This window comes from Podarcis raffonei, chromosome 8 (assembly GCF_027172205.1).
Source record: "Podarcis raffonei isolate rPodRaf1 chromosome 8, rPodRaf1.pri, whole genome shotgun sequence".
NCBI classification, from domain to species: domain Eukaryota; kingdom Metazoa; phylum Chordata; class Lepidosauria; order Squamata; family Lacertidae; genus Podarcis; species Podarcis raffonei.
The window spans coordinates 64,199,630-64,212,063 of NC_070609.1; the positions used below are offsets into that span (position 1 = coordinate 64,199,630).

The window sequence follows — 12,434 nt, forward strand, 5'->3', positions numbered from 1 at the left end:
TGAACGGCCCTCACTGTCAGAAAGTTCTTCCTAATGTTGTACTACCCTTTTTTCTGTCCTTTTCCCTGATTTATCAAGCCCTCCCCTGCTGCCTCCTATATCGTGCAGGGACCTGCTCATGGCTGCTTTTTGCAATGGCACACCAGGGGTGAGCTTGCAAAAGGGTTCTTATCTCACACACACCCCTCCTTGTATTTTTTTTAACTCATGGAGGACAACTGAAGTGCAGCGTTCAGCTGCCTGCACAAGAGGGATCCAGAACTGAGCAGCCTGACTCAGGAACTGGGGGCTCCTGGTTCAGAAGTGCTGCGACATTCCAGACCAGTTCTAAGTACGAATGTGGGTTCCTTTTTTTCTTTCCTTTTTTTTTTTTTGGCTAGTCGGTGGGTAGTGTAAATATGATGCATTTTAAGACTGAGCCGCGAAAGGCTTGTGTTATTTTTTTACTAACGTCTGTCCCCGTGGATGAGAAGTATTTTTGTATGTCTGTCCGCCCCCCGCCCCCCTCACTTACCAAATCGTTTCCAGTGGGAAGCCTTCGTCAAACGCATTTCCTATCCTCTCTTGTTATAAACTTTTGCTCTCCCCTACTCCCGCAAAGCAACATTTGGTTCTTTATCTGGACTTGATGTCGTCTGTACGGATGGAGAGGAAGTCGAGTCCAGTTTACATTATAATCCAGAATTACCTAATTTGCATTGAAATACAACAATCCGGCCCTCTGCTGCAAACGTAACAGAAGGATGTGGTCGAACCTGGAGCCAGGAAGAAAGAACGTGACTGCCAGTGGGAGAATCACATTTTTCAATGAAGTCCCTGCAATGAGAAAAGTGTCTCATGCGACAAGTTTTCTACATGCAGGGAGGATTCAGAATTATGATTTCTACCCTCTCCAGTCTGAGGGAGCGCATTCCGTCCTGCAGCCTTGTGTGGACAGGATGGGCTTCATCCAAATTACTTGGGCTAGTTGCAAAATCCTTTTCAGCACCGGTCGCAGAGGCTGAATTGCTGTTTCAGGAGGCAGCAAGCTTTGCAAAGCCGAGGAGCTGCCGAAACACAGCTGTGGCCTCCATCACTGGATCACCAACTTTTATCATTGATTTTTTTCTTTATATTTGCTTTATTTTATTTTTCTTGACGGGTCCCCTGCCCAGGAAGCTTGCCCCCTCCAAGCAAAGTTGAGCCACTTAGAGCTTTGTGGCCTCCAGCAGATTTAAGCACAGAACTAACTCCCCCAATGGGGCTTAAATGTGCTGCCCTTTTGCGGGAGGAATGTAAAAACCTATTTGAGCAAGGGCAGAAGGCAGAGAAAAATGTCCAGAAGGAGAGGAGCCTCAGGCCCCCTTTCAAACGGCCTCAACTCTTACGGTGGGGGTGTTGATGGGCGAGAACACTACCATTTGACTTCAGCCTCAAGAGGCTCCCCCAACCCCCTGCATTTAAAGCCATCGGCAGCTGTTCTGCCAATACATAGACAAAGAAGGGGGGTGTGTGGATTCCAGCATCTTAGTATCGTTGCCCACTTGCAATCAATGGGACAAGTTAAGGCATGACTTAGCTCCCATTGATTTCAATGAGAACCAAGCTCAGTTAAGTCTGGATCCAACCGTAGGATCACGCACACCCCACCAAATGAAATAGGAATTCAGAACCATTCTGACCTCTTTGCACCCTCTGGGATTGGGCCTTTCCCCCTCTGCATGCCAGAGGACTGTGCATTTTCTCCTCCATGTCTGCCCCACTTTGAGACGTTTCGCAGTGTCTAACTCCCTCACTGAAGGCTTCCACCTTCCCCCCAAAACCTTCCCTATCAGCCGTGTTTGCCGTGCTAATCAACTTCTTTCAGGGAGCCATAGAAATGCCACTGTAGCCAGGGGGGAGCAGGGGATCTGTAAATTTTCCCTGCCTCCTGTTAACCTTCCAGTGTCTTTTTTTTTTTTAATTTTAATTCCATGTATGTAAATAAAATTAAAAATACTCTCTCTTTTTTTCTTTTTTTGCCTTTTTATATATGTCAAAACAAAAGTGATCGTTCTCTAGAAATGACATATATGACGACTGTGAGTCCTGAGCTAACCGCGTCTAGGCAAAGGCTGCTAGCCCCCATCAATCATGCTTCCTGACAAAGATTTGGACTGATTAAAGAAAAAGCTTCTGTATTTATGGAATGAATAAATGAATAAATAAAAACCAAGCCTTATTTTATCTGTTGTCACCAGAGCTCTCTCTTTAACTCTTCTTCCTCTGCGCCTTTGGTAGATGATTTTTTAGATACTATTCGTTTTATCCTTTGCATCTCTACCCTACCATTTTTCTACAAGTTGCTCAAGGTGAGGTACTTGGTTCTGCGCATTTAATCCTCACAACAGCCCTGTGAGATAGGTCAGGGTGAGAGGGAGTGACTGGGCCAAGGTCAACCCAGTGAGCTTTATGGCTTAATGGGATTCAAACCCTCGTCTCTCCCAGGTCCTTGTCTGATTCTCTATTACCACACCACAAGCTCTCAGCTGAAGGACAGCTGAGAGCCAGCAGAGAAAGCCTGGCCCAGAAGCCAGGCTTATAAGGGCTAATCGGCACTTTCAGGCATCCTGAACTCACTCTTACAGGACTGAATCCTAACACCAAAGGAGCTCGCATCCCTGCTTCTGAATTTCACTTTCTGAAAACTGCAGGAGCAGAGAGTGCTCTTGTGCTCGGGTCCTGCTTAAGGGTTCCCCAATAGAGGCATCTGGTTATCCACAGTGAGTACTTCATGCTGGACTAGCTAGGCCATTGGCCTGATTCACTAGGGCTCTTCTTATGTTCTTAAGATGATAGGACAGCTTGCAAACTCACTTTCAGCCATATTTATCAGAGCAACATCAACAAATAAGGGCACTAATTAGAAGACTTCCTTGGGGGTATACCCATTAATTTATTTAGATGTACAAAAAAAACAACCAGCAACCCTAAGGATCGGCTTGCTCATCATGATACCTGCCCCAGATAGCCCTTCCAACCATGTTATTTTGATGGGTGAAACATGAAAACGTGACTCATATTCAAGGCTGTAATATTTGCATGCCCTTGCCTGTCTCAAAATGCCAGTCGAACAAGAGTGCTGCAAACTGCCCCTTAAAGCCCGTGAGCCAACTCCAAAGCAAAGGACAAGCCAGAGAGAAAAGGCCTAATCCTGCCCCCAAGCTTTGGCACCATCCCTCTTGGATGGGCAGTTTCTCTCCAGCCTTCTGTGTTTTGCCCAGCAAAGGGCATGGTGTCCTTTGCCCATTTGCAATGTTGAGCGATGTGGATCTGCGACTTCTCTCTCAACCGCCCTGCCTAAGGTCAGCCTGTCGGGTTGTTGGGTCAACAGACTCCCAAGTATCCATTTTTAACCAGCTCACTAAACATTGCAGAGTGCTGACTCAAATGCAAAGGAAAGGATGTCAACTTGAATGGGCCGTGTCAGAGCAAGTCAGTGAAAATCCTGAAGCAGGGGGTCAGAATGGATTGATGCAGTGGGAGCCAAAAACATGGCATGCAGCAGAATTCAGGAGATGGGCAAGAGGATGGAGATCATGGATGGAGATCATGTAGAGTTGGATAGGACTCCCCAAAGGTCATCTAGCTCAAAAATCCCTGGCAGATGGCCACCCAACCTCTGTTGAGTCTATCACCTTCTGGGGAAGTCCATTCCATTGTCCAGCTGCTTCTCCTGTCAGAATGTTCTTCCTAATAGTTAGAATCTCCTTTCTTGCCATTTGAATCCATTGGTTTGGGTCCTACCCTCTGGAGCAGCAGATAGGTAGATCAAGGTTGGCCAATGCCAAGCCATATATCGACCTGCTCTCACCTGATCCTATTTGCTTGCTTTGCACTGGTGGCTTGGGCCTCTAAAAGTCTCTGTCTTTGGTCCTTCTATGCCCAGTACCTCAGAATAATCTTTACAACTGTGAATTTTATTGCACCTTCAGAATAATGCTTTGATGTGGAAGGCTGGTGGAAGCTGGGGAGGTGAAGAGTGAAGTGTTGAACTAGAAATTTGGAGCAGAGGGCTCTTGGTGGCTATGCTCTGCTTCCACAGATGGAGGCAATAATGTGTCTGAATGCCAATTTCTGAAACCTGCAAGAGGAGAGAGGGCTCTTCGGCTTAGGTCCTGCTTGTGGATTTCTCATAAGAGGCCACTGTAAGAACAGGAAGATGGGCCACCAGCCTGATCCAGCAGGCTCTTCTTATGCTCTTAATTGTGGGAGACTTGGGTTCAAATTCCTGCTCAGCTCTGAGTCTCATGGAGCCAGTCATTGCCTCTCGGTCCAACCTACCTCACAGGGTTGTTTTGGGAGGATTAAAAAATGGCTGGAAAGAACCATGTACGCCACCTTGAGCATCTTGGAGGAAAAGTGTGATAAAACCATAATGCTAAATAAAAATACTAAGGGAGAAGCAGAATTGAAGCATAACTGCCAACAGGGACTCGTGCAGTGAGGCCATGGGCAGCCTCGTTGCTGCTTCTCTGTGCTGGGAGCGATTCATCCGGTCAGACTAGATGTGGTTGCACAACAAAAACAACTTATTCCAAGAGGGTTCGGAGGAGGCAGACTGGGAAGAATGAGTGTGTTGCACTCTGGGCTCATCATTCAATTGATTCATGTTTTGTTCTGGGACTAAAAGGGCACTTTTGAGAAAGAGATAGCTCATTCGATAAGAGCTTGAGACTCTTAATTTCAGGGTCATGGGTGTGAGCCCCATGTCGGGCAAAAGATTCCCGCAATAGGAGAGGGGGTCGGACTAGGTAACCCTCGTGGTCCCTTCCAAATCTATGATTCTACAAATGCTATGAATACCTGTGGCAGCCCTGCCAGTGACTGACAGGCCTATTCCAAGGAAAATTTTCAGTGCAACCAACACAGAATGACTTGAAGCCAATTGAGGTTTCTCGTTTCTGCTTTTGTGGTGGTCAGCAGCACCTCAGAACCCCAGGCAGGAAACAACCTTTTCTAGTCCACAGCCCCCACTCCCCACAAAATCAGCTGCATGGAGGGGGCAGGGAAGTCAAGAGGAGCCTCTTTTGCGATTCCCACAGACCCTTCTTGAGCCAACTGAGATCCAGATCTCCAGCGTTATGGGGAAATGTCCAGCTCCTGACCTTTTGCTTCCTTTAAGGCCTTCAGATATGGATTTGTCTCTTCCAATCAGACATCTCCTTCCAAGCTCGCTGGGAAACCGGCTGCTTGCTGTCACTTAAGATTCCCAGGCAGCTGAGGACTCCCTGCCTCTCCCTATAGCTAGAGGACAACATTTGAAAAAGAAAGACAAATTTGGCAATGCAGAAACCAAGACCAGAAGGGTGCAATTTGACTGACGGTCCTCCCACAAGCACTGCCAGGGCGAGGAAGCAGCCCTGCCACAAAACCCATAAGGGGACCATGAGGGAGAGTTTCACATCAATTTTCCTTACTTAATTCTTAGCTCTGACACTGTATGATTGTTACTCTCTCATTTCTGCTCTGGACCACAGGGCAGGAACAGAAGGAAGAGGAGACACGCTGATATTTTGCCTGGCCGAACCTCTAGCTCCCAAGATTGATTGATTGATTGATTGTAATTTCCTCCAAGTTGCTCAAGGTGGCATACATGGTCCTCCCCCTCATTGAACCCCCACAACAACCCTGTGAGGTAGGCAAGCTTGATAAGGCTGTGCCTGGTCCCAGGGTCACACAGCATGCTTCCTGGATGAGTGGGGATTTTAACCCTCGTCTCCTGGGTCCCAGTCCAACACTCGAACCACAACACCACCACTGGCTCCCTGTGAGGAAAGAATGGCAAGTGAGACTAGGTCATATGAACAATGTGTGTGTGTGTGTTGGTTGGATTCTTCCTTGCAATGCTCACTGATTTTACACTGGCATCGTTTATGAATGAGAATATTGTTTAGGCTGGGGAGCCACCTGGGAGCAGGCTCGAATGCTCCTTCAGCAACAGAAAACTCTGGACTGCCAGGTCCTAGTCCAATGCCCTAACAGAAGGTGGTGTGCATACTTTGAGATAGGTGGCACAATCTTTTCCACATGACCCTCAGCTGACATCTCAGCCCAGATAGCTCCTGTACTTTCTGCATTGCCAGCATGGCATAGTCTGCAACAGGGCTTCGGGAAGCAGAGGGCCCAACTGTTTCCATACAGACCAGGTGTCAGGTCCGTATGAATAACAGTTGCAGCCACAACTCCCATGTTCCAAGGCTTGGAAATAAGGGTGCCGGGGCACAGAATACTCACATCCAGGTACAAGGTTAGCATTGTGGGACCTGAATTCTTCTTTGGCTGGGACTTGGAATCTCAGCCTCCCCCTCCATCAGTAAGTGGGGTGGATAGAACAAGGTTTGGGGTATCATTTGCCCAATAATAAATGCTGGAAATGTAATGAAACTGAAGGTACTTTCTACCACCTTTGGTGGACGTGCCCAAGGATTAAGGTCTTCTGGGAAATGATCTATAATGAAATTAAGAAGGTGCTTAAGTGTACCTTTCATAAGAAACCAGAGGCTTTTCTCCTGGGCATGGTAGGCCAATTGGTGTCAAAGAAAGATAGGACGTTTTTTATGTATGCTACAACAGCAGCAAGAGTTCTACTAGCAAAGTATTGGAAGACACAAGAACTACCCACGCTGGAAGAGTGGCAGACGAAGGTGATCGACTATATGGGACTGGCGGAGATGACGGGCAGAATCCGTGACCAAGGGAAAGAGACGGTGGAAGAAGACTGGAAGAAATTCAAATTTTATCTTAAAAATTGTTGCAAAATTAGTGAGTGTTAAAATGTCATGGGTAAAGCAAAGCAGATTTGCAGCGATAAATGATTGGATAAGAGAAAAAAGGTTAAAGAAAGGGAATTACAAGTAATTTAGATCAGGGGTTGCTGAAAAAGTTTAAAACAGGGATGCAGAAAAGGGAGGCATGGGGAAGTCGTTGAAATTGGGTATAAGGAAAAAAGGTTATGAAATTATACATGTTTATATGTTTGTTTGTTTTTGTATTGTTATTTGTAATGTCTTATAATATATGTTGGAAAATCAATAAAAAGTTTATTAAAAAAAATAGAACAAGGTTTGGGGGATAGAGAGTGCCTAGGGTTGTGAGTGCTGGCTTAGACACTGTGAAAACTACAACGTTGATTGTGTGAGGATACCCAGAGCTTACAGGGTTAACAGCTCATGGGAAAGGACGTCCTGTCACTGGGGGGGGGGGGGTGTTCGCATCTTTGTTATGTGAACATCTTTACTTTTCTGTTTTGGCTGCAACAGGAGAGGCATCATGTCTTCGCTTTCTCCTGACTGAATATTTGTTTTGCTGCTGTACAATAAAGCTTCGTAGAACAGAAAGCTGCTGTACGAGAATTTTACTGCATGGCTGAGATTCCTTCCACAAAGGCACACCATTGCGCATGATACTCTGCTGTAGCCGGGAGAAGCAGGCTGGCCCAGAGGAAGCGGACTGGATGCCACAACAGTCCCACGGACTCTGATCGGAACAGGTTGTGTGTGCGGAGGGGGTGTAATTGCGCTTGCTGGTAGTTTTCTATATGCAAGGATGCACACAGGAGAAACATTCCACCTATGCAAGCCTGAACTTGCTTGGGCTCAAGTCCTGCTTGCAGGTATCCCACAGGCATGTGATTGGCCACTATGAGAACAGGATGCTGGATAAGATGGTCCATCGGCCTGATCCGAAAAGGTTCTTCTTATGTTCTTATGGTGACAAAGTATCTTCTAGCTTAGGCTAAGAAGCTTTGCAGTTTTGGGTGTATGCATTTTGTCCCAAATATTCCCCAAATCCCCAAGTCACCTTTAAAAATAATAAATAAATAAATAAAGAATAAAGAAAACCTTTTTTTCCCTTATTGAGTAACAGAGTCCTTATATTGCTATTTTATTAATCTGGAATAAATCTATATGCTGTACTTTTGTGTGGATTGTTTAGAATCCTGTCCTGAGCCAAACCCAGCCCCTTGGGGTCACTTGAATCACAATTAATCTCTGTGTCAGTCTTTTGTTTTACCAGCAGCTTCACGAGGCAGATTGCTAAATTGGCACTTGTTTCCTGGGGTGACCTAAGGTTCTGATGAACCCACAGGTTTTCTCCTTGGGCCTTAAATCATGGGGTAGTAGCAAGTGATGGTTAGTGCGGGTTCAGATTGACTCCAGACTCCTCATTCCTTACAATGACAAATGTCATGTCAAAAGTGTTTCTGTAAACGTGCCTCTTCCCATCTTCTGAACAGCAGAAGGTTGGTGGGACCCAGGAGAAGAACCAGCCAGCCATTCCCTCGAGTTTCCTTTTTTAAATGATTTATTAAAACACAAAAATTAAAAAAAACAAAAAGCGGGGGGGGGGACCCTTTGAGACACTCGCAGAATTCAAAGGGGGTGGGGAGACACAGTTTGTGGCATTATAAACTTGCCAGAAAGGCCACCCAAGGGTGGGGAGAGCACTGCTTTGATGTCCCACTTGCTGGTATCACAGAAATAAAAACACAGGAGCAATATGACAAAGTAGCTTGGAACACTTTTCTCATTACCCCACAACCCGTGTTAGGAAATCTAACTGGTCTCACCTGCATTTATGCTCCCAGCTTAAGAGCCAGACTTTCTACTCAGATAGGGGAGGAGGGGGAAAGAGGGGTCCTTAAACAAGAGTTGAGACACCCTTGGCAAAGCCAGAAGGAAATGGTCACGGCAGGCAGGTGGTGGGGTGGGTGGAGCCAGCGAAAGAAACTCAGGGGAAGATCCCAGCAGACTCTAAAGCTCACTGATTTTCGGACTGCAAAACCGATCGCTTTACTATATGGATATCCTGCTCAAAGCAATGAAATGCTGGCTTGTTGTCAATCCTACACACGAGCAACCTAGAGGCAGGCCTCTCTCTATCCATTTGCCTGTATTTCTAAGACCCAAGTTAATTAATGGTAGAGAGCAAAAAACACACTTCTAGCCACTGTTTGGCAAGCAGGCAGAGTCAATGCTAAAACTAGTAAATCCAATGGCCAGGAAGAGGGAAAATGGGGTGCTTTCCATTCTGGCCAACCCCAACATCAAGGGCTGTCCAGATCTTGTAGGACTCCCAACTCCCAGCAGCCAGCAAGCGCTAGTCAGTGTTGTAGCATATCAGAAGTCCAGCAATGGCCAACCCCTCACCTGGGCATGGTTTGCTAAGGCTGACATGGGGCTTCCAGATGTCAGAGTTCAGAAAGATCTAGGAGTCTAATAAGGCATCCTGAGCTGCTCACAGGAAACCATTCTGGGCTTCTCCACATTCTGCCTTTCTCTCCTGGCATTGCACTTGTGTGTACCATGAGGAACTAAACTCCCACCCTCACTTAATCGAATGGAGCTGGAGAAGCTTTGTGGTCAGGGAGTAGCTTCGGTTCATCTCTTAAAACAATTGCCCAATAACTGAGTGTTGTGCTCCTGCGCTGAAAAGGATGAGCGTGCAACCTTCTCTGAACAGCACAGCAGGGAAATAAATAGCAGGAAAGCATCCGAAAAGGGGGGTGGGGGGACATTCAAAATAGCAGGGACTTGAGGCACACATCCTAGGATCATCCACTGGGTGCCTGCAATACTCACGTAACCCACCAAAAATGAATACGAAGGTCTTCTTGTTGGGGAAATACTGGTTTTTGTCATGGGCACAGATCAGGACTCCTCAAAGGCAAAGTCCTCCTTCAATGGCAGCCCCAAGGAGGAGATGGAACCATTCCCTGGTCCTCACCATATGGAGCCACAGGCACAATAACCCCTAACACCTTGGTTCACAGGCTCCTCAAAGGGTCAGGATTACCCTGAGGAGGTAGGTATCTCCACAGCTTGAAACCCTGGGGCCTTAGAAGAAGCCAGCAGATGCAAAGAAAGGCACTGCCCCTTTAAATGGCCAGATATAGCTTTCAAGGGGCATGGGGGGGGGGCTTTACTTAAAGGAATACTAAGCCCTGGTTATAAAGGTTGCTCCAAGACATTGCTAAGACCTATGGCCTATGTCAGCTGCAGGATTGCTGACCATGGTCTTCAAACCCACAGGTTGACCACTCTCCATGGTGCTGAACTTGCCTTGCCTTCCTGTTTACCTGGAACCCTGGGGCAACTGATCTCTTCTTCACTTCGGCCATCACCTATCGAGGGCAGAGGGCATTCTCCATAGATCAGGGCACATTTTGGGGATTTAGACAACAGGGGCATGAGGACACTGGCACACTCTGTATGAGCTTGCCTTCCTGTTTGCCTGGAACCCTGGGCAACTGATCTCTTCTTCACTTCGGCCATCACCTATCCAGGGCAGAGGGCATTCTCTGTAGATCAGGGCACATTTTGGGGATTTAGACAACAGGGGCATGGGGACACTGGCTAGTGGAGGCTTGGTAAAAAGGAAGGCATCCAGGCCCTTTGAACAGATTGCTCAAGCATATACAGGTGGAAAGGGACCAAGCCCAGATTACTCTGGAAGAGCTATATACAGCTGTCTTCATTTTATGGGAAAGACCAGAGTGGTCATGGCAAGGGGTGGACCAACGAAATCAAATCAACAATTCTGGATTGATGTTTTCATATCTGGGCACTTGTAGATTTACTTTGGGATGTGTCCCCCTTGTCTCCTCGCCCTGGTTTATGCTCAGGGGCACTGAGGACTTTCTACTGTGTGTTCACATCCCAATGCACATTAATGCATCTCCTTTTAAGTTTGATCAAGGTACACCCAGGCCTGGTTCACACATGCACATTCATCACTGGATAGCAGGACAGCTCATGATGCCTTCGTTGCATTGCTTGGGAATGAGCATTCACAAACCCCAAAGACGGAACTTTTGTACCACCACAACTCTTTTTGGTGCAGTCATATTTACCTGCCTGTCACTGAGCAGAGGGAAATCAAGCAACAGATGCACACATGTGAGATGGGCCTTGAAGAGGACATGCTTGGTGCTTTCATATCCCTCATTACTGGGGCCAATTAAAAACCACATTGCTTGACCCTTGCAAAGCCTTCAATCCTTTACACCATGACCATTAGCCAAACAACATTAAACACTTTGAAGTCCCACTGATTTCAGTGGGACAGAGAGTTAACTGAACGATTAACTCCTGCAGAAAGCGACGGGAGTCTTTGGCTGGACAGAGACCTTGGTGTCCGTATTTTCTTTTTGAACCTCAGTTGGCTTTTTCGTTCAAATGCGGGTTGCATCCTTAGTCTTGAACACATATCTGGATTGAGCACAACCACAGTTCAGACCCTCCTTGACACAGCAGCAGCAGCATTCAGTCTACCCAACCTAGCCTGCTCAACGTCTGAGCTCAGAGAGTGAGCTTGTACCTTTTCCAAGCACAGGCCAAACAGGCATTAGCAAGGTTCTCCACTTGAGTCATGACTGCCACACATCTCTGGGTGGGGGTGGGGGGGGAGGAATAGCACATTGGCACCTACTCCCAGTCTCTCAATCAGCTGCATAAGAAAGGGGGACAGCATCCAGGTGGAAAACTGATTAATCCATTTGTAATCCAGCCAACAAACCTTTCAAGTCCTCGATAAGAAAGTGCGAAAGAAAAACCCAAGATACAAGGAAGTGAAAATCTTGCTGTCTCAAGGAAGTTTGTGAAATGGCCCAAGGGATGCGGGGGGTTGTCCTTGTTTTGAAGAACACTTTGAGATGTGAACACAGCAAGCCCAGAGCCACCAAGACTGGCCTTCAATCTTCGATGCAGATGACATTGCAATGCTGTCCCTTGCAGTCTAAGGTTGCACCATCTTTCAGGGGCTCGGGGACCTTTATATCCAGGTGGCTCAAGGGAGGTCCATTGGGTGTTGCTGAAAGGACAAAAATGGAGGGATTATGTTCTGTGGACTGAGTTCAGCCTGGATGGCTCAGTTGGTTAGAGTGTGGTCCTCATAACAGGTTTGATCCCTGTATGGGACAGATGCATTGCAGGGGGCTGGGCTGAGACGATCCTCAGGGTCCCTTCCAACTCTATGATTCTATGAGGTACTTCCATCATGAGCCAGGGTCAATTTGTGTATTAAACATGTGGCCTGACCAATGCCATTTTTAAAAGCAGGGAAGCCAGTATGAACCACAAGATTTCAAACCCTGTTAAGGAGATGCCTTATTTCTGACTAGAGCCCCATATGGAATGCATTTGCAGCAGTCATATCCCAAAGATGCAAAAAGGCATCCTTGGAGCTACATTTGGGATTGCAGTCTTCTTATGTGACGCAGAGAAAAGGCACAGCTGGTGACACACAGAGGACATGGAGATGGCCGAGGCCAGTGAAGGTGAGTGGTGGCATTGCCTTGCGCTCCCCAAATCACCTGAATGGCAGCTAGAACAGGCACGCCACAAGGAACTTTGACCTTTCTGCATGGGCAGTCAGCTTCCCAATGAACATGCAAGCACTTTCAACAAGCCTTT

The 12,434-nt window shown here is 46.9% G+C and overlaps 1 protein-coding gene across 6 annotated transcripts in view; it reads right to left on the reverse strand.

Annotated features, from left to right (window-relative positions):
* Nucleotides 1-11,008: 11,008 nt before the first annotated feature.
* CHD5 (chromodomain helicase DNA binding protein 5) overlaps nt 11,009-12,434 on the reverse strand; it is a 70,954-nt gene continuing 69,528 nt past the window's right edge. For 5 of the 6 annotated variants that reach the window (XM_053400405.1, XM_053400409.1, XM_053400406.1 and 2 more), the window contains one exon: nt 11,009-11,832. In XM_053400405.1, coding sequence (XP_053256380.1) covers nt 11,714-11,832 — 119 coding nt within the window. In that variant the 3' untranslated portion in view covers nt 11,009-11,713. The remainder of the gene's footprint in view (nt 11,833-12,434) is intronic. The other variant, XM_053400410.1, reaches the window with a different exon arrangement.